Source organism: Anabrus simplex, chromosome 2, assembly GCF_040414725.1.
Source record: "Anabrus simplex isolate iqAnaSimp1 chromosome 2, ASM4041472v1, whole genome shotgun sequence".
NCBI lineage: Eukaryota > Metazoa > Arthropoda > Insecta > Orthoptera > Tettigoniidae > Anabrus > Anabrus simplex.
Window position 1 is genome coordinate 1,199,338,187 of NC_090266.1, and position 23,715 is coordinate 1,199,361,901.

At 38.2% G+C, this 23,715-nt stretch overlaps 1 protein-coding gene across 1 annotated transcript in view; it reads right to left on the reverse strand.

Moving 5' to 3' along the window:
- Nucleotides 1–23,715, reverse strand: part of Duox (dual oxidase) — a 496,654-nt gene that overhangs the window by 169,094 nt on the left and 303,845 nt on the right. Inside the window, exon 4 of the mRNA XM_067142192.2 lies at nucleotides 1,227–1,414. Coding sequence (XP_066998293.1) covers nucleotides 1,227–1,414 — 188 coding nt within the window. The remainder of the gene's footprint in view (nucleotides 1–1,226; nucleotides 1,415–23,715) is intronic.

Genomic DNA, 23,715 nt, shown 5'->3' on the forward strand with positions numbered 1-23,715 from the left:
GAAACACTGATGGTACAGAACCTTATTTTAGTCTCCTGATTTTGCCTAGAGATGAACCATTATCTTCTTTCAAATAAAGGCTACAAACAACAGAAGAAGCAATTTTACTCTTTTGGACAAAGTTATCGCGAGGAATTGGTTTGAACCACTTATTGTATTTGTCCTTGTTTGCAGGAAATTCGTGAAATTATAGTGTCCCTTTGCTTTTATTTCTGTTCAAAGTAAAAAAAAGGTGCACAACAACTAACAAAAATTTTTAAACAAATTTTTTTAAAAATTCAATACATTACACAATGAAAAAACTGTCAATTGATAGTTTGAAGATAAATATCATTATGAAGTTTTATTGCCACATGAAGGGCAGTCATATGTTTTTCCCCTCGTTTTCTGTCACACGCAACAGTGTTTATGAAGATGTATTATTGCCAAATGTTCTTGCATCATCTCTTCATACTGCCATAAATAGAGTATGCTAATAACATTTAAGCACATTTAAAATAAGGACGAAATATCAATGAATCATCTAATGTAATAGCCTGCTGTGTGGATCAATGGTAGAGTGTCGGCCTCCGGATCCAAAGATCGCGGGTTCAAGCCTGGCAGATTTAGTCAGATTTTTGAAGGCGGAACAAAGTCCACTCGGCACCCCATGTCATTTGATTTTGGCATGTAAAGATCTTTGGCGACACATTTGGTGTTTAGCTGACAAGATGAATAAAACTAAGCATAGTTCGACCAAGAGCTTTCTCATTTCTCTGCTATCTAGAAGAGTAAAATGGAAATAAAAATTTATGCACATGTAGCATAAAGGCATCAAATTAAAATGCTTGTACACTGACGCCATATGATTATCATCACCACCATCACTGATAACTTTGGTTAATATAAACATTTAATTTTACAGTCAACCTGCTCAATGGAAGGGAATGAACTTGTCGCCATATCATACCTCATTCATTCACAATAAAGAAGTATTGATCGGTGGAACACTTTTCTTGACTATTAAAAAAAATGTCATACCTCGTCATACATTTCAATCTGATGCACTTTAATAGAACACAAAGTTGCTAGTCACCACTTAAAGCAGACCAGTAAATTGCCCATTAAAGTCCTACGATCAGATAATACTATTCACCGTTGTAGACTCACGTTTATATGGTATGATATACAGCATTTAATATCCTTTTGATATAAGATTAAACTAATAAGAACAGCATAAAACCTACCTGTTCCCTGGGACTGTTGGGGCTCTGCCCAGTTTTACGGTCATAGCCTGCTCGATGAAAGGGAATGAACTTGTCGCCGCGGCATTCCCGGTCATACATTTCATCACATTTCTCAATTTCAATTCGATGCACTTCAATAGGACAACCACTCTCGCTGGCCATAAGTACTTCTGAGCTCACCACCTGTCCTGAAAAATAAACAAATTAATCATGAATACTCAGAAGCTATCAAGGTGGAAGTATATGTATGATAGGGGAAATGAAAAGTAGAGACTTGCCAGCTAAGAGTATATTGATAGGCTCACATGGTACAAGAATGTAATGGGAGGTAGGAGAGAGTGGAACAGGAGATATGACTATTGAAGAGAGAGATTTCTTTGCTACGAAGGAAGCCATTCTTTTTCAGTGACAACTCAGTTAATGAATGTATCAGTTGTTCTGGAAAACTTGTAAGATATGAACAGAGAAAAGACCAAGAATGTTCAAGTGTGAACTTACCCACATTTAAATGCCAACTGATATCGAGTCTCTGAATTCCTAAGAGTACGCATGAGGACAGAGACTGGTAGTTCATAATTTTGACATTGAAACAGTGGTCAAATTAAAGTTTAATCTCAGCACCTGGCTGCCTGACTGAGACAGTAAAGGCGTGCTCGATTCCCTGTCAGGAAGTTGAAAAATTTAAGAAACTAGCTTTCCACATCCGGATGTGCACATGGACCTGAGGTTCACTCAGCCTACACCAAAACTGAATACCAGGTCAATTCCTGGGGGGCAAAAGCAGTCGGCGCAGAGTTAACCACTTTACCCCACCAATTGCCGAGGTTATGTATAGTGGAAGCCTTTACCCTCCTGTACAGAGATGATTTTGCTTCGCTCTTACATATAATTATGATCAGTATGCATCTTCATTATTTACTGGAATTTTATTGTCTAGCCAATTTGTTTGTGGTCCAATTGATGCACAAGATGCAGAGATTTCCACCGTAGGCTGTGCAAATTCCAAGTGTAGGCTTACTTGTACTTTCTCTATGAACAAATCTGTCAAATAGTCTGATACAACAACTTTAAAATGTGCTTTATGGAAATGTAATCACACACACACACACATTTATAATTTATAATTCATTCAAATTTTAATTTTTGGGGAAAACAAACCCATAAATATTGTGAAGGAATATCAAAATAAAGCGCTACCTTGTCAGTGTTGCCAGTATGTGAAATCAAATACAAGTGTTCCTTTCACAGCATTACTACGAATCGTTGGATAGGAAAAGTCATCTCAGTTTTCATTACTGAGTTGATGGGGTTGTTGTGTTTTCAACATAAAATATGCTATGGTGGGAGAAGTGTGGATGCACAGGGTTGGCAGCAGTGGCCAAGCCGCATCATGATTAGAGTGAGTAATGGCTTCCTATGTTTATGTTATGCTGATTTGTTGTTCACATAGACTGAATAAATATCGGTTGTAAGTAAAATGCGATTTATCATTTGAGAACCTTTCGCTTACTGATACGTAGGTAACTTAAAATTAACAGGTGTGAATGGGGATCACTGTAAATACCTGTATGTCTTTTCATGAGAGTTTAATCCTGATGTAAACATGGTATGTCCACGCCTCAGCCAAAGAAAGAGTTGTGATTTGCTGAGCGTGTAGTACCGACTTCCACCCCATCAACGTCTTGTGTTCGGACATACAGGGTTGCGCACATCATACGACAACAGTGTGAAGATTTGAACTTCTGAAAAAATGACTAAACCTGGATTGTGTTCACTTAGTTTATTGAACACATTCACAATGCACTGCCTATGGTCACTTCTGAGTGGTTTTCCTCTTTTGTGCTTCACTATATGTGATGGTTCTACCTCTTGCTCCATTTCTCTGACTATGACTATGAATACTAACTCACTGATAACCACAAGATGGAACACCTTATCTCTACACTGTACAGCTTGGGTCTTTCCCCTACTACGAGGAGACTTCCTGTATTACACCACGCCTTGTGCCTTCATTTCTCGTTATTTATCACTATTTAAAAAAAGTATATATATATGTACACACACCGGTATATATGACAACCATATTTTAATTTGATTACGTAATCTTCCAAACTTTCTAAATGTAATAAACTAAAATCAAATTAATGCGACATACTACGTTTCTTCGAGCTCGCATACAGTCGAGCGAGTCCGACAGTTGCTTCTCCAATGAACTACGTCTATGTCCACGTGCAAAGACAAGGTGCTCCGCCTATTTGTTTACATCAGGATTATTTACTGAAATTTTATTGTCTGGCCAATTTGTTTGTGGTCCAATTGATGCACAAGATGCAGAGATTTCCACCGTAGGTACAGGTGTTAATATGAGGAAAGATCTTCATAGGGGTAATCACATAAATGGGATTGTAATTTAAATAAAGAGTACAGATCTCTACACGTGGTTATGAGGGTATTGAGGGGTTGTAGTAAGGATGTAAATGAGAAGGCACGTAAGTCTCTGGTAAGACTCCAACTAGAGCATGGTTCCAGTGTACGGGGCCCTCACAAGGATTACTTGATTCGAGAACTGGAAAAAATAGAAGAAAAACAGCTCAATTTTCTCTGGGTAATTTCCGACAAAATATAAGTGTATATATATAGAAATAATATGAGTCACCACCTTATCAATACACTATTTACTACCAAACTGGTAAATAGGGTCAATACTGGTTTTGACCCCTAAGGGGTCATCCTCAGTTGACACATACAAAATATCTACAAAAACATCACATATAATGGTTAATGTTTAAAATTCATATGTCATTAAAATGCTGGTAAGTACATCTTAGTTTGGATATGCGTATATTATGGGATTTATAAGTTTGCACTATTTGAGCTATTATATAGGTCTTCTGTTCCTTTGTATACAGTGTCAAAAGTATTATATTGAATGTAATTCATCCATTTGACAAAATGCTAGTGACTTGACTATTAAGTATGTACATTTACTGAGAGGTACATGCTATTCTACTTTACAATTTATATTACACAATATGAAGTAAAATTATTGCATTTGCACACATATGATATTAAGTCCAATGGAGGGTCTTAAAGATATACTGTTTGGATTTTCAGTATCCTGATTACATTTCATGTAGTGGTTTATAAGGTTTACTTATTCACTTATTTAGTTCAGTTAAATACATAGAAGGACCTTGTTGATTTGAATTCTTATGATTAAAATATTGGTATATGATACCTTGTTGACGTGATTCTTAATACTAATGTATAAGTTTGTAGCACCTTCTATTCTTGTTTTTTGTCTTAAAATAGAGTTGTGCCTTGACACTGTTTATTTTGTTAGGAGGAAAGGGTACCAGGGTAGAGTGTTATCCAGGAATTAGGTTGAGGCAGATGTTGAGGAAAGTAGAAGAGAGAGAGGAGGGGAAGGAGAAGGTGGTAGTGTTTCACGTTGGTACCAACAACGTAAGGCAAGCTGATATAAGTACCAACATAGTTGGAGATGTGTGGGATCTGGTAAATGCAGCACAGGTGAAGTTTAAGAAAGCGGAGATTGTTATTAGTGGAATACTGTGTAGAAGGGATACTGACTGGAGGGTGATTGGGGATTTAAATGAGACTATGGAGTGGGTATGTGGGAAACTGGGAGTGAAATTTCTAGATCCAAATGGATGGGTAGGAGATAGGGATCTGCGCTCAGATGGCCTTCATTTAAACCGCAGTGGTACGTATAAGTTAGGAAATTTGTTTGGAAGGGTAATAGGGAGGTACATTCAGGGAAACGGGATGGCCTAGGGAGCGGTGATAAGGGAACAGGGAACTGGAAATCAAGTAGGGATGACATAAAATTGTTAGTGTTGAACTGTAGAAGTATTGTAAGGAAAGGAATAGAATTAAGTAATTTAATAGATATATATTCACCAGATATTGTAATAGGAGTTGAATCATGGCTGAGAAATGATATAATGGATGCAGAAATTTTCTCACGGCACTGGAGTGTGTATCGTAGAGATAGGATAGGAAGGGTGGGAGGCGGAGTGTTCATTCTGGTGAAAGAAGAATTTGTAAGCTACGAAAAAGTTAAAGATGAGACACATGAAATTCTAGGTGTAAGGCTCATTTCTAAAGATAATAGGCAACTTGATATATTTGGAGTGTACAGATCGGGAAAGGGTAGCACTGACGCGGATTCGGAATTATTTGATAGGATAGTCACCTATGTGGGAAACGACATGGAAAGAAATGTGATTGTAGCGGGAGATCTGAATTTGCCAGATGTCAATTGGGAAGGAAATGCGAACGACAGAAAGCATGACCAACAAATGGCAAATAAGTTAATATGGGAAGGACAGCTGATTCAGAAAGTGATGGAACCAACCAGAGGGAAAAATATCCTGGATGTCGTGCTGATAAAACCAGATGAGCTGTATAGGGAAACTGAAGTAATAGATGGTATTAGTGATCATGAAGCTGTTTTTGTGGTAGTTAAAAATAAATGTGATAGAAAGGAAGGTCTTAAAAGTAGGACTGTTAGGCAGTACCACATGGCTGATAAAGCAGGCATGAGGCAGTTTCTAAAAAGTAGCTATGATCGGTGGAAAACGGTAAATATAAATGTAAACAGACTCTGGGATGGGTTTAAAGAAATTGTTGAGGAATGCGAAAACAGGTTTGTACCATTAAGGGTGGTAAGGAATGGTAAAGACCCACCTTATTATAATAGAGAAATAAAGAGACTAAGAAGGAGGTGCAGACTGGAAAGAAATAGAGTTAGAAATGGCTGTGGAAGTAAGGAGAAATTGAAGGAACTTACTAGAAAATTGAATCTAGCAAAGAAGGCAGCTAAGGATAATATGATGGCAAGCATAATTGGCAGTCATACAAATTTTAGTGAAAAATGGAAGGGTATGTATAGGTATTTTAAGGCAGAAACAGGTTCCAAGAAGGACATTCCAGGAATAATTAATGAACAAGGGGAGTGTGTATGTGAGGATCTTCAAAAGGCAGAAGTATTCAGTCAGCAGTATGTAAAGATTGTTGGTTACAAGGATAATGTCGAGATAGAGGAGGAGACTAAGGCCAAAGAAGTAATAAAATTTACATATGATAACAATGACATTTACAATAAGATACAAAAGTTAAAAACTAGAAAAGCGACTGGAATTGATCAGATTTCTGGGGATATACTAAAGACAATGGGTTGGGATATAGTACCATATCTGAAGTACTTATTTGATTATTGTTTGGTCAGAGGAGCTATACCAGATGAATGGAGAGTTGCTATAGTTGCCCCTGTGTATAAAGGAAAGGGTGATAGACATAAAGCTGAAAATTACAGGCCAGTAAGTTTGACATGCATTGTATGTAAGCTTTGGGAAGGCATTCTTTCTGATTATATTAGACATGTTTGTGAAATTAATAACTGGTTCGATAGAAGGCAATTTGGTTTTAGGAAAGGTTATTCCACTGAAGCTCAACTTGTAGGATTCCAGCAAGATATAGCAGATATCTTGGATTCAGGAGGTCAAATGGACTGTATCGCGATTGACCTGTCTAAAGCATTTGATAGGGTGGATCATGGGAGACTACTGGCAAAAATGAGTGCAATTGGACTAGACAAAAGAGTGACTGAATGGGTTGCTATATTTCTAGAAAATAGATCTCAGAGAATTAGAGTAGGTGAAGCTTTATCTGACCCTGTAATAATTAAGAGGGGAATTCCTCAAGGCAGTATTATCGGACCTTTATGTTTTCTTATATATATAAATGATATGAGTAAAGGAGTGGAATCGGAGGTAAGGCTTTTTGCGGATGATGTTATTCTCTATAGAGTGATAAATAAGTTACAAGATTGTGAGCAACTGCAATGTGACCTCGAAAATGTTGTGAGATGGACAGCAGGCAATGGTATGTTGATAAACGGGGTTAAAAGTCAGGTTGTGAGTTTTACAAGTAGGAAAAGTCCTCTCAGTTTTAATTACTGCATTGATGGGGTGAAAGTTCCTTTTGGGGATCATTGTAAGTATCTAGGTGTTAATATAAGGAAAGATCTTCATTGGGGTAATCACATAAATGGGATTGTAAATAAAGGGTACAGATCTCTGCACATGGTTATGAGGGTGTTTAGGGGTTGTAGTAAGGATGTAAAGGAGAGGGCATATAAGTCTCTGGTAAGACCCCAACTAGAGTATGGTTCCAGTGTATGGGACCCTCACCAGGATTACCTGATTCAAGAACTGGAAAAAATCCAAAGAAAAGCAGCTCGATTTGTTCTGGGCGATTTCCGACAAAAGAGTAGCGTTACAAAAATGTTGCAATGTTTGGGTTGGGAAGAATTGAGAGAAAGAAGAAGAGCTGCTCGACTAAGTGGTATGTTCCGGGCTGTCAGCGGAGAGATGGCGTGGAATGACATTAGTAGACGAATAAGTTTGAATGGCGTTTATAAAAGTAGGAAAGATCACAATATGAAGATAAAGTTGGAATTCAAGAGGACAAACTGGGGCAAATATTCATTTATAGGAAGGGGAGTTAGGGATTGGAATAACTTACCAAGAGAGATGTTCAATAAATTTCCAATTTCTTTTAAATCATTTAGGAAAAGGCTAGGAAAACAACAAATAGGGAATCTGCCACCTGGGCGACTGCCCTAAATGCAGATCAGTATTGATTGATTGATTGATTGATAAAAGTCTTGTTAAAATGAACCCTTAGGGCTAAAATACTGGCATGAGATACCTGTTAAAATACTTTAGATTAAAAGTACTGATATGTGGTGCTATGTGCATATTCTTGAAACATAAATGAGTTTAACATAGTTTGATAACAGTACTATAGGTTATTATGATAGTTGTTGTAGTTTAATGGCTGGTCCATTAGAAATATATAAATGTTTACTTGAATAGGACCGAATACATGTTCATGCTGTATGCATTACGAGTGAAATTGAGTAACATTTTGATAGTAATAACTGGCAATTTTGTGGGATGCTGCTGTTGTTGTAGCTAGAAATCTTGAATGTTATTAAGAAAGCGTTCTCTTCTTGTCACGTGTCGTATTCAGGTTGGGTTGGTGACTTATGAGATGAAGTACATTTTGGATGTACGAATACGACACGCGACAAGAAGAGAACGCTTTCTTAATAACATTCAAGATTTCTAGCTACAACAGCAGCATCCCACAAAATTGCCAGTTATTACTATCAAAATGTTACTCAATTTCACTCGTAATGCATACAGCATGAACATGTATTCGGTCCTATTCAAGTAAACATTTATATATTTCTAATGGACCAGCCATTAAACTACAACAACTATCATAATAACCTATAGTACTGTTATCAAACTATGTTAAACTCATTTATGTTTCAAGAATATGCACATAGCACCACATATTAGTACTTTTAATCTAAAGTATTTTAACAGGTATCTCATACCGGTATTTTAGCCCTAAGGGTTCATTTTAACAAGACTTTTATATGCCTGCACCTAACAAAATAAACAGTGTCAAGGCACAACTCTATTTTAAGACAAAAAACAAGAATAGAAGGTGCTACAAACTTATACATTAGTATTAAGAATGCATGTCAACAAGGTATCATACCAATATTTTAATCATAAGAATTCAAATCAACAAGGTCCTTCTATGCATTTAACTGAACTAAATAAGTGAATAAGTAAACCTTATAAACCACTACATGAAATGTAATCAGGATACTGAAAATCTAAACAGTATATCTTTAAGACCCTACATTGGACTTAATATCATATGTGTGCAAATGCAATAATTTTACTTCATATTGTGTAATATAAATTGTAAAGTAGAATAGCATGTACCTCTCAGTAAATGTACATACTTAATAGTCAAGTCACTAGCATTTTGTCAAATGGATGAATTACATTCAATATAATACTTTTGACACTGTATACAAAGGAACAGAAGACCTATATAATAGCTCAAATAGTGCAAACTTATAAATTGCATAATATACGCAAATCCAAACTAAGATGTACTTACCAGCATTTTAATGACATATGAGTCTTAAACATTAACCATTATATGTGATGTTTTTGTAGATATTTTGTATGTGTCAACTGAGGATGACCCCTTAGGGGTCGAAACCGGTATTGACCCTATTTACCAGTTTGGTAGTAAATAAAATAGTGTATTGATAAGGTGGTGACTCATTATTTCTATATAGTGATACCAATCAATACGGATATGAAGCTTATAAATAATAATAAAATATAAGTGTTACGAAAATTTTGCAAAATTTGGGCTGGGAAGACTTTAGGGAAAGGAGATGAGCTGCTCAAGTAAGTGGTATGTTCCAAGGGTTCAGGGGAAAGATAGTGTGGAATGACAGTCGTTTGAGTGCTGTTTTTAAAAGTAGGAAAGATCACAATATGAAGATAAAGTTGGAATTCAAGATGACAAATTGGGGCAAATATTATTTTATAGGAAGGGGAGTTAGGGATTGGAATAATTTACCAAGGGAGATGTTGAATAAATTTCCAAATTCTTTGCAATTATTTAAGAAAAGACTGAGTAAACATCAGATAGGGAATCTGCCACCTGGACGACTGCCCTAAATGCAGATTAGTGATGACTGACTGGTCTCAACAAGCTTTCCTTCGTATGACCAAGCGAGTGGCCGCGTGGTTTCAGTCACATAGGTGTCAGCTTGCATACTGGGTTTGAACTTCATTGACAGCAGCCATGAAGATGGTTTTCCATGTTTTCCCCATTTTCACACCAGGCAATTGCTGTGCCCTAATTAAGGCCACGGCCATTTCCTTCCCACACCTAGCCCTTTCCTATCCCATTGTTGCCATAAAACCTATCTGTGTCGGTGCGACGTGAAGCAACTTGTAAAAGAATTCCTTCATATGCGTCCGGCAGGCGCAATGTGGGGATTGACCAGTGCCGCAAACTAGCCCATTACAACACATCATTTTAGTGCATCATCCTTGGGTCCTTTGAAAATTCCCGGGATTCCTCTTCATTGCGCCACTTACGACAACTCCCACGCACCTACATCTGGTGTGTAGGCATCATTCCCTCCTTGCCTTTTTCACGCACATAGTTCACAATTGCATCTTCGACTCTTTTAAAGCGTCCTTGTTTGACATGCATTGTATGTAAGCTATGGGAAGGCTTTATTTCTGATTATATTAGACAAGTTTGTGAAATTAATAAGTGGTTCGATAGAAGGCAGTTCGGATTTAGGAAAGGTTATTCCACTGAAGCTCAACTTGTAGGATTCCAGCAAGATATAGCAGATATCTTATTCAGGTCAAATGGACTGTATCGCGATTGACCTATCTAAAGCATTTGATAGGGTGGATCATGGGAGACTACTGGCAAAAATGAGTGCAATTGGACTAGACAAAAGAGTGACTGAATGGGTTGCTATATTTCTAGAAAATAGATCTCAGAGAATTAGAGTAGGTGAAGCTTTATCTGACCCTGTAATAATTAAAAGGGGAATTCCTCAAGGCAGTATTAGCGGACCTTTATGTTTTCTTATATATATAAATGATATGAGTAAAGGAGTGGAATCAGAGGTAAGGCTTTTTGCGGATGATGTTATTCTGTACAGAGTAATAAATAAGTTACAAGATTGTGAGCGGCTGCAGGTTGACCTTGATAGTGTTGTGAGATGGACGGTGGGCAATGGTATGACGATAAACGGGGTTAGAAGTCAGGTTGTGAGTTTCACAAATAGGAAAAGTCCTCTCAGTTTTAATTACTGCGTTGATGGGGTGAAAGTTCCTTTTGGGGATCATTGTAAGTATCTGGGTGTTAATATAAGGAAAGATCCTCATTGGGGTAATCACATAAATGGGATTGTAAATAAAGGGTACAGATCTCTGCACATGGTTATGAGGGTGTTTAGGGGTTGTAGTAAGGATGTAAAGGAGAGGGCGTATAAGTCTGTGGTAAGACCCCAACTAGAATATGGTTCCAGTGTATGGGACCCCCACCAGGATTACCTGATTCAAGAACTGGAAAAAGTACAAAGAAAAGCAGCTCGATTTGTTCTGGGTGATTTCCAACAAAAGAGTAGCGTTACAAAAATGTTGCAAAGTTTGGGTTGGGAGGAAATGGGAGAAAGAAGGAGAGCTGCTCGACTAAGTGGTATATGTCTCAAGTATTAATACAATATTATAAGTCCACCTGTTCAATACAATATAATATGATCCACTATTTCATATGGTCAAATATTTTTATACATAATACATAAAAGTCAAAGGTACATGTTTCACCCTCCTTACGGGAATCATCAGCCTATATCAATCTTAAAATAATACATATACTTATAAATTATAGGTTAAAATGTTGAAAAATGGTTTCATAAAACATTATACAATAACATCTAAAACAACGATAATGCACCAAAGTATGTTAAAAGAGAGTGAAATTAACTGTTTTGAAGATTAAAACGTGATTAAACATGAAACTTTGAGAGTCTAAAACTAAAATGGATCCATATTTTTATAATATCATTAAGACTGTGAAGGCCTTGAGTATAAATACTATCATCAAAGGGGGATGTTTCTTCAATTCCCAAGTAGAATCCAAGGTGGTAAAATCACTTTCAGTTATTTAAAACGGAAGTGTGAATGTAATAAACAAGTTTAAAATGTATATGATTGGGAGATCTGAAAGTCGAGAAGAAAATGGAACTTCAATAGAGGCGTTGCTTGTGATAAAACGTATGTCAAAGCTAGCGGAGTTCGGAAATTATGGTAGTCGAATGGATCTAAAAGATAGTCAAGTTGATATATAATTCCGTTGAAACAGTTGTTGGAAGAAATGTACAGGATTTTCTGAAACAAAATGTAGAAGAAAGTTAGTTAATAATACCGTACTGTACAAGAGACTTCCCGTACGTCAAAGATGGCTAATACATTGTATAATGTTTTACGAAACCATTTTTCAACATTTTAACCTATAATTTATAAGTATATGTATTATTTTAAGATTGATATAGGCTGATGATGCCCGTAAGGAGGGTGAAACATGTACCTTTGACTTTTATGTATTATGTATAAAAATATTTGACCATATGAAATAGTGGATCATATTATATTGTATTGAACAGGTGGACTTATAATATTGTATTAATACTTGAGACATACGTCAACTTCAATCGGAACCAAAATGAGAATAGTTACTTGTAAGTGGTATATTCCGAGCTGTTAGCGGAGAGATGGCGTGGAATGACATTAGTAGACGAATAAGTTTGAGTGGCGTTTATAAAAGTAGGAAAGATCACAATATGAAGATAAAGTTGGAATTCAAGAGGACAAATTGGGGCAAATATTAATTTATAGGAAGGGGAGTTAGGGATTGGAATAACTTACCAAGGGAGACGTTCAATAAATTTCCAGTTTCTTTGAAATCATTTAGGAAAAGGCTAGGAAAACAACAGATAGGGAATCTGCCACCTGGGCGACTGCCCTAAATGCAGATCAGTATTGATGTACGATGAAATCTTTTCTTACATTGCACGCATTTTTGAAGCGATTTTTGTTTCTATGCTAGCACCGAACACTGGCTTCAGTTATGCTGTACCAGCGAGCGCCGTACTTTCTACTTAGAAATGTCCCGCATGCATTAGTGATGAGTGGGATATCTACTAAGTAATTTTTACAGGGGCACTATTTCATGCAGGCGGGTTACGCCAGAATATGAAGAGAGAACAACCGGATGGTTGGCGCGCAGCATGTTTCTCAGCGCTACCCGTCTAATGCAACCCCTTGCATTAGTAAGCCTCGTTTTAAACCGCATAGTATTAGGCTAGTGTACAGTACAGCAGCACTGTATTTGTTGTCTACATATCGACAACGGCTAGTGTGTTCAGCAACGAAGAATACACAATCAGTTTAATCTGTGGAGATTCTGGTCGGAATGCAGCCGAAATTCGCAGACGGTATGCACAGGAGTTTCCAGACAGACATCTGCCTTCTATACACGTATTTCGCCAAACAGAATTGCGTGTCTTGTTCAGCACTGCCTGCACGTCAGGGACATGTTTTTGAGGACATCTATTATCAGTAGCTGTAGAACAGAGGTGCTCACGCTGAGCATTCCGTCTCGCGAGCGCCCAGCATTGTAAGCGGGTGGGCGGACGGGCAGGTAATTAGGCGATGAGCGTGTTATTCGACCTCAGTGACCAACAATCCAATCATGTTTACCGGGAATAATATCAGTTCGGTTTTTATTTGAAGGCATACTGTACGTCTGTCTGGTGGATATATTTACATTGTTGTTGTACTTTAATCTTGGATAGTAAATATCTGTGTCCTCACTCGAGATGAATCTCCCGCACTATTTAGAGGCTAGCTATTATCATCGGATGCCTGTTAAATGTTGAATACTATTTTCAGAAATTCATTGACCAGGGAAGTCACACAAAACTACAACACCGTGCAAAATCAAACAGTGAATTTGTTGAATTACGTAATTACATTACTTTTTGCTTAATAAATAACAGGAATTTCACTTTTTAAAAGGAAATACTGTCATACCCATCCAAGGAATTGTAAATCGTAGCTTGTACGCTTAAACCTTGTACCTTTGTAAATTGTAACAAAACCATTATAACGTGCCAGTTTTCTTTGAATAAATAAATAAATAAATATAAGAAAATAACACTGACTGTTTACATCGAGCGCAGTATAAATCAAACCGGAATATCTTGTAAAGGTCATTTTTTGGCAAGTTGCTTTACTTCGCACAGACACAGATAGGTCTTATGGCGACGATGGGAAAGGAAAGGGCTAGGAGTGGGAAGGAAGCGTCTGTGGCCTTAATTAAGGTACAGCTTGGTGTGAAAATGGGGAAACCACGGAAAACCATCGTCAGGGCTGCCGACAGTGGGGTTCGAACCCACTATCTCCCGAATACTGGATACTGGCCGCATTTAAGTGACTGCAGCTATCGAACTCGGTAAAGGTCAGTTTTATTTTCGTTTCGATTATAGAGTTTTATTGTAAATAATGTATTCCAATCAGCACTTCGCTGAGTAGTGGAGGAGAGCTTCATAATCACAATCGAACGTTAGTGCTCTCTCGCTTTCCTGCAAAGTGTGTTCACTCTCCCGCTTCACTATGACGTATGCATATTATGTAAGCTGCCCGCATTTACGTCACGCCAGCCCGGCCGCACTGGGCTAGCCTCAACGAGCGCCCAGCTGAGCACCTCTGCTGTGGAAGGAAATGTTCTGGCAGATCGAAGGGTATCATCATTTTCTGAGCTTTGAAGCTATAATATGTATTCGTTTTTGTTTCATGCAAACAACTCTCTTATAGAGTGGAATGTCGGCACTTGTATAAATTAACAAGTTATGATTTTTTTGTTGCATATTTGGCGTATTTTCAAATGCACTCTGTCATAGAACGTGTGCAGTAAAATGAGAGCCATTTGCTTCACAATATCCGAAATACAGCATGTTGTAGCGCTCCTTCTAAAATAAGTGATTAGGCATCCCATGCATCACTAGTGCATGCGGGACGTTTGTGAGTAGAAGGTACGGCGCTCGCGGGCCGCCTGGTATACTCATGGCAGCAAACGGATTAGAGTAGATGTAGGATGTAGTGGTTACATGGAACTGAAAATTCTAGTACAGGATAAGGTGGCATGGAGGGCTACATCAAACCAGTCTATGGGAAGACAAACAACGAAAATCTCTGTTTAATTTGTGGAGAAGTAATGGAAGAGGCGTATCTATTAAGAGTTTGTAGGGAGACAGATGTAATTAGAGTAAAATATCTAGGAAGGGAATATACGACAAAATTAGAAAGAGAAAAAGAATTCTCTACAATTGTTAAATTATTAAACAAAGAATGGATTACACCGGGAAGAACAACATTTTATTGTATTTTTAAAAAAAATATGCCACAAAAGGAAATGAGAAAAAATAAGACAAACACTAACGAAAATAACGAAAAGAAAGATACATGTTTATCCTAAAATATGTAACACTGTGTTATATCTAGGACAAGGAGAAAAAAGGGATGATAACATGTGGAATGGATATAATATTGAACGTAGTAATAGATAAATAGTTGTAACAAAGATAATGTAATGCATACTGGTATATCAAACAAATATATTGCAATAAATGCTCTCTCCCCAGGTTCAGGTGATCCGGAACTAGGGGATGGGCGTAATCTGTTTTAGTGTTAGGAATGTATGTATTAAAGTATGTAATGCAGGCCAATATAATACTGTGCATAATACTGTCTTAATTTCCTGAATATGAAGCTTTAAGGGAGAAACAGATAGATACGGAATATATACCGGGAAAATTTTGAAGTCATAGACCAAACCGTTGAACATATCAAACCAAGATTTGTGGTTAGGAAGTATCTCTTTCCAACAAAGTGGCGAGTATTCTAGTGAGACAAATTGCGTCTACTAAATGCTGCGAACAAGATTTTTATCTAGTATTAACGACTTCAGAACGAACAGCGGGTTCCACTTAACATAGTAATGAATGTGAAGACAGTGTTCCTTTTATTAAGGTAGACGACGTTGGTGGATTTGACGATATTCATCATCAATGACTGACCGTTTTGAAGTGTCGAGTTCCTTGAATGCGAGTGTTTTATAAAATCAACATGTGTGTGCCAACCGGGACCTTGTGTGTAACAGCTGGGATAAGCTGTACAATTTGGTGAGTCATCATTCGATTTGCAGTAATGAACATCTTCCCACCTCCAATAGGATTTATACCCTAGTGAATATTTTAGAGGATGTCTTGATTCGTGATAGTTGTATGAAGGTAGTAAGGAAGACGTAGGAAAACCAAATTTGCTTTGTAATAATATTGGAATTCTTAATTTCAGCTTATGTACAGTATTCGCCAGATGGGCTGCTACAATTTCTTACACATATCCAGGAGCCTATGTCAATACAAACAACCAACATCAGGACTATCTCATGTACATCTTTCATAGAACATGTTCGTAAGAGTGCTATTAAAGCACCACAACGAAAGCTATCGAGAGGCATAAACTTGCTCTAACTAAGAGTAGGTATTTATCATACACTGACGTAAAATGAAATCCCAACACCATGAAGACAGTTTAGGGAAATGCAATTTAGGCTAAATAACCGTCTAGGTAAAATATTTATTTGATTGAAGTTTCCATAGCACAGGCTCAAGTGTGCACGAAAAGACATTTGACATGTTGGCACATTAATAACCACTGTAGTCGCCATTATTGTGAATGTAAACATGCATACATTGTGTCGTACAGATGCGGTATTCCAGTTTGTGGGGTGGAGTTCTACGCCTGTTGCACCTGGTAAATCAAATCAGCAACAATTAATGCTGGTACAGTATGACGCTGGATATGTCGTCCCATAATGTCCCATACGTGCTCAGTGGGAGAAAGGTCTGGTGATATCGCAGGCCAAGGCAGCTGGTCGACAATGTGTGGAGAATGTTGGGTGACAGCACCGGTATGACTATGAGCGTTATCCCGTTGGAAAATATCCCCGTGAATACTACGAATGAATGGCAACACAATCGTTTCAGTCACCAGTCTGACGTACACATCTGCAGTCAAGGTTCTTGGTATAACGACGAGAGTGCTTCCCCTGTCATTAATTTGCTCCCCAGACCATAACTCCTAGTGTAGGTCCAGTGTGTCGACGCTGCACATTCCAAGCACTCACCTGGCCTCCCACTTAAATGGCTATCACTGGCACCAAGGCAGAAATGGCTCTCATCTGAGAACAACAGATCTCCGCACCGCTCTTCAATGATCTATAGTTCGACACTACTGAAGTAGTAGATGGAAATGGTTCGGAGTTAGTAGCATGAACGTTACAGGATATCTGGCTCGGAGCTGTTCTTCGAACAATCTTTTTCTTTACAGTTCGCTGAGTCACTTTCTGTTAACTGAAGCTCCAGTGGCTGCTCCAAATGCAGTACGATCCACCACATCTATACTGCGTATACGGCAGTCTTCTCTTTCTGTAGTAGCCATTGTGCGGCCGGAACCCGGTCTTCTTGAGACAGTGCCTTCCCGTGATCATTGTTGTCAACACCGATGCACTGCCAAGTCTTTTTCCAATATCGCCGAAAGGTCCTCTACCTACTCGTAGCCCTACTACACGGCCTCGTTTAAACTCTACAAGTTGCTAATACTGTCGTCTTCGTCTCCTTGAAAGGCATGTTTGACTCGCACACGCCTCACAACGTCAACACCGGACGATGATTAACGCTCATGAAGTGTACAGCGCGTATTTAAAGCAAACTTGCTTTTCAAGGTCATAATGACGCTGCTAGCACCACTCTTTGCCAACTGGCGCGTACATTTCAATAGGTGTTGTCTTTCTGATGTGCATATACGCCTCCCGAATTTCGTTTATCTAGCACAACTCATTCTTGGTGTTGGGATTTCATTTTTCGCCCGTGTATAAATTACTGTGGCATTAGAAATGTTACATAATGAAAGCACTGTTACTTCTGAGGGTACTATCCAATTTCTGAATTTAATATCTAATAGAGATGTGCCTATATGCTCACATTAACTTACTGTACGTTGAATCTTCCAGGAATTCTGTCTTAATATTTTTTTAACTCCTCATTTTAGAAAAGCTGTTTATTAGATACTATTTATTTATTTATGTCAGTGTTGTGTTATTCATATTTTAAACTATGCTAAGGTAATGAATTTACCTAACTTACGTATTAGTAGTAACCTTCTTTTTTGTTGTGCATCATTTCCATTATTGTCTAAAACGAAGCTATTTACAGTAGATGACTCCCTAATCTTGAACAGTCAGCAGCTGATCCCCCTATGACGTCCGCCATTTTGATTTTAATATTACGGTCTGCGATATTGTAGTCGGTCCTGATAAGAAAGGCCCTCGAAACTCTCTGAAATATATCAGTAGAGATATATAATTTTTGAAAGCAGAACTACGCGATAAAATTACATCCAGAGAGAGCAGAATACCACAGAGATGACGACGCGTACCTACCTACTACAATGCATTCGGTTACATCACTGAACACTTTAATGCTGCTTTCGTAGGAGGTCCATTTGACGTGATCAAGGAGTTGTCACCCGAGTCGGTGCCATTATGTTAAATATTTCGTAGTTCATAGAAGTAGATGTCTCTTAACGCAAGCGGGGAGAGAGTAGGCCTATTAAGTGGTATATTCTGAAAAACATTGAAATAGCTACTCAAGTAGACTACAAGTGAAAAAGGCTGAGTGCGCTTTTGTACGGGAGAATCGGCGCTAGACTTGGTAACTTCGTCCCGTGCTATGGTCTTCCATATTAACACTCATTGTCTTATTCTTTCAAATATATTTGTCTACTGCACAATTTGTCGCCACTAGATTTGCGTAATTTCTTTTTATTTTCAGAAAGTGACAAACCTTGCTTATGGCAATTTGTAGCGAACGTTATCATTTAGACGACTCCTAAAAGTGTACAAGTGTATCCTTTTAATGGCAAAGCGTTGGTAATCTGCTTGTATTAACTAGTCATGAAATTGATATTATTATATGCTACTTCCTTTTGGTCGTCCGGCTCCATGGCTAAATGGTTAGCGTGCTGGCCTTTGGTCACAGAGGTCCGGGGTTCAATTCCCGGCGGGGTCGGGAATTTTAACCATCATTGGTTAATGTCGCTGGCACTGGGGCTGGGTGTATGTGTCGTCTTCATAATCATTTCATCCTTATCATGACGCGCAGGTCGCCTACGGGAGTCAAATCAAAAGACCTGCACCTGGCGAGCCGACCATGTCTTCGGACACTCCCGGCACTAAAAGCCATCCGCCATTTCATTTTCCTTTCGGTCACGCTTGTACTCGGGGACTTAAGATAAATTTTGAGCCGAAAGCTTTTTGTACCATGAAGTGTAAGTCTGTATGTATGAATCCATATACATTTCAGTTAAATTGTTTTCAGTATCTTTTTAACATTAAGTTTATATACAACAAATTCGAAGTCTTGTATGAATCGGTATCAAGGGATCTGTCATTCCTTCTTCGAATTATGTTATCAAGAATGTCCACGTTGCATTTTCTAAATATTTGTAAGACTGAAGGTGAACATTGCCAGCAAAAGAGGAAAACCTCAATCATACGCACACAACTATTAAAGTGTCGATTTCAGATGGAATTGTACTCTCGATTATAGGTTGTTTTCGATTATCGACAAAACATAAGTAGTGATTAACTCTGCTCTTTCTTGGAAGTTCTCACGCCAAACCGAATCATTGGAAAACAAATTTAAAGGGATATTTAAAATTAAATACAGCTGAAATACTGGTAGACCTGGGGAATACAGATCTGACAACCCTAGCTAAGGTAACATTCTACTCAGCAGATGACACTAGCTGGGATTCTTATTATTGCTGTGGATTACTTCACCCTTTTTCTAACGATGCTCTCTTATATAGTATAACTGTTAATTGCATTATACAAACATTACAAACGTAAATTCTGAACCAAATCTATAACACTGTATGAAGATCGCTTTTATACTCATTCCGATGGCTCGCTCAGCAACCACTTGCACCACAGTTATTGCTCAGTTCTATCTGGAGATAGTGGACATCTGCAACTTAACGTAGTTATGTACCGTGTAAGAATGACTCCTAAGACTGCTGTTACACTATTAAAGACATTTCTCAAGGATCTTTTGTGAAGTATTTTATAGAAAGTTAACTTTAATAAAAAGTATAACACACTGTTTTCGTCACTACATAACTTGAAATATTTTATAATAATTCAGCAAGAATGGATGAAAAGCATTCTGCGCTTCTTTGGTTACTATTAGTTCAGGTCAATAGTTAGAATAATGTACTACTAAAAAGGAAACTTACATGGATTAAACCATGGATTGTAAGTCGTTACAGGAAAATACTAGCCACACATCAAACCTTTGAGGGAACTGATGTACGAGGACACAAAGAATTGTACAAATTATTTTGACAGTGACATGAAGATACTTTTTTTTTAAGTTCGTTGCATCGAAAGTGTTATCGACAAACAAAAATATTCACTGGACAATGACTCAGATATTAGTGCCCGTAAAACATTCATCATCAATCAATACTGATCTGCATTTAGGGCAGTCGCCCAGGTGGCAGATTCCCTATCTGTTGCTTTCCTAGCCCTTTCCGAAATGATTTCAAAGAAATTGGAAATTTATTGAACATCTCCCTTGGTAAGTTATTCCAATCCCTAACTCCCCTTCCTATAAATGAATATTTGCCCCAGTTTGTCCTCTTGAATTCCAACTTTATCTTCATATTGTGATCTTTCCTACTTTTATAAACGCCATTCAAACCTATTCGTCTACTAATGTCATTCCACGCCATCTCTCCGCTGACAGCTCGGAACATACCACTTAGTCGAGCAGCTCTTCTTTCTCTCAATTCTTCCCAACCCAAACATTGCAACATTTTTGTAACGCTACTCTTTTGTCGGAAATCACTCAGAACAAATCGAGCTGCTTTTCTTTGGATTTTTTCCAGTTCTTGAATCAGGTAATCCTGGTGAGGGTCCCATACACTGGAACCATACTCTAGTTGGGGTCTTACCAGAGACTTATATGCACTCTCCTTTACATCCTTACTACAACCCCTGAACACCCTCATAACCATGTGCAGAGATCGGTACCCTTTATTTACAATCCCATTTATGTGATTACCCCAGTGAAGATCGTTCCTTATATTAACACCTAGATACTTACAATGATCCCCAAAAGGAACTTTCACCCCATCAATGCAGTAATTAAAACTGAGAGGACTTTTCCTATTTGTGAAACTCACAACCTGACTTTTAGCCCCGTTTATCAACATACCATTGTCTGCTGTCCATCTCACAACATTTTCGAGGTCACGTTGCAGTTGCTCACAATCTTGTAACTTATTTATCACTCTATAGAGAATAACATCATCCGCAAAAAGCCTTACCTCTGATTCCACTCCTTTACTCATATCATTTATATATATAAGAAAACATAAAGGTCCGATAACACTGCCCTGAGGAACTCTCCTCTCAACTATTACAGGGTCAGACAAAGCTTCACCTACTCTAACTTTCTGAGATCTATTTTCTAGAAATATAGCAACCCATTCAGTCACTCTTTTGTCTAGTCCAATTGCACTCATTTTTGCCAGTAGTCTCTCATGATCCACCCTATCAAATGCTTTAGACATGTCAATCGCGATACAGTCCATTTGACCTCCAGAATCCAAGATATCTGCTATATCTTGCTGGAGTCCTATAAGTTGAGCTTCAGTGGAATAACCTTTCCTAAAACCGAATTGCGTTCTATCGAACCAGTTATTAATTTCACAAACATGTCTAATATAATATAATCAAATACTCAAATACTCACCTGAAAAATTGCGTAAGTGTTGAAGATCGCCTTATGGTTTCACTGCCGTTTCTAACAACGGAAGAACGTAACCGAAGTCTGCAATACAGTACCAGAATTCCTCAATGAACTCTTTACCATTATTCCCGAGACGTGTGAGGCTATTAAGTAACCAATGAAAGATGCTTTTTATAGTTAAAAATATGTATTGTATGTACTGTATTTTTCTCTTTCTTAAGTAAACTTGAATTAAAACTACCATTTTATTAATACTCTGAAATAAGTAATTTTGTTGTAGCAGCATTTCAACTGAACTTACTATTAATCATTTTGGATTCAAACTAGACTAAGCTTTTACAACAGCGCACACCTTTTACCAAAGCAATGTTTATAAAATATTTCGCCAATACAATGCCATAAGTTACATTTTATAGAAGATGGTTTAAAAAAGATCTTAGAAAATTACTTTTGATAGTGTAATACAATCCTAAGAACCCCATAAATTAGTTCTATGGACCCTGCTTGGGGACCGGGAACCACCAATTTGGAACCACTATTGCAGAATATAATGTATTCGTACACATTTTTTTGCTAGTTGCTTTACGTCGCACCGGCACAGATAGGTCTTATGGCGACGATGGGACAGAAAAGGCCTAGGAATGGGAAGGAAGCGGCCGGGTCCTTAATTAAGGTACAGCCCCAGCCGTCGTTTGTAGTGTTTGAACCAAGTGTTAGCAAGGACTAAATTATGATCGATGCAGAATTCAATCAGCCGGCTTCCTCTTTCATTCCTTTGTCCAATCTGAATTCTCCTACTATACTACCTTCTATTCCTTGGCCTACCACTGCACTCCAGTCCATCATCACAATTAGATTTTCGTCATCTTTTACACATTGTATTAAATCTTCTCTCTCTCCGTATATTCTTTCGAATTCTTCATCATCCGCTGAACTAGTAGGCATATAGACCTGCACTATTGTGGTGGGCATAGCTTGGTGTCTATCTTAATCTTCTCACTATGCTGGTCTTAGTGGGTTACCTGCTGGCCTGAATATCAACATAAATCACTTGTATCAGTGTCCTGATAATTACAAGACTTACATGCACAAGCACCTTCAGTATGTCCTATTTTGTAAAACTATAACCCCCATCGGACGATCACTACTACTACTACTTGTTGGGTATTGAATCTCGACTGAAGCGCTTTGGAAGGAAGGAAGGAAGGAAGGAAGGAAGGAAGGAAGGAAGGAAGGAAGGAAGGCAGGCAGGCTTGTTTTACGAGGGTCGAGTCATAAGTCATGGCAACTATTTTTTTCTCGAGAACAGGATACAACACGGAAAATAAGATATGCATTTGGAAATATAGGGCATGCACTTATGCATGGTGCCTGAAGACAAATTCTGACTTCAGGTGATTCTCGTAGGAAAGTGACAACACAGGCCATTGGTAAATATTGTGTTATTATGGTATAGACAGCAAATACACAAGACTACGTACAAAGGACAGGTCTCCACTGGTTACAGACCTTCGAAATAATCACCCAAGGTTTCCACTGTGCGTTGCCAGCGGTGGGGCAGGCGCTGAATACCATTCGCTGCATGTGTATCGCTAACATGTCACCTCTCTCCGAAATGCTGTTACGATGTCCTCTTTGTTAGCAAACCGTTGTCCACGCAATGGCTTCTTGACTTTGGGGATTGGATCACAGTCACACACCTAATGCTCCCCGCAGCTTTGCATGGCATTTGCGTGCATTTTTGCCGCGAAGAACTGCTATTTTAATATACGATCGTTGCTCCTGCGTGTTGACTTCCATTTTGTGACGCTCACTCACACACTGAACTTGTGGGCATGGTTAGACCCACACTGCTGTTTACATACACCATCTGGTGGCATCATACGAAAGTACATACCGTACGTTTCCAAATGCATATCTTAGATTGTCTGTGTTGTCTCCTATTGAGAGAAAAAAATAGTTGCCATGACTTATGACTCGCCCTCCGTAGATGACTGTTGATATTGTTATCGTAGCCAGGAGATCTATAGATGCATGTGGAATCCAAATCACGGGAACGTGTCTTTTCATTTTAAAAATTCCCTCATGCACTGGCCGGAATATGAATAG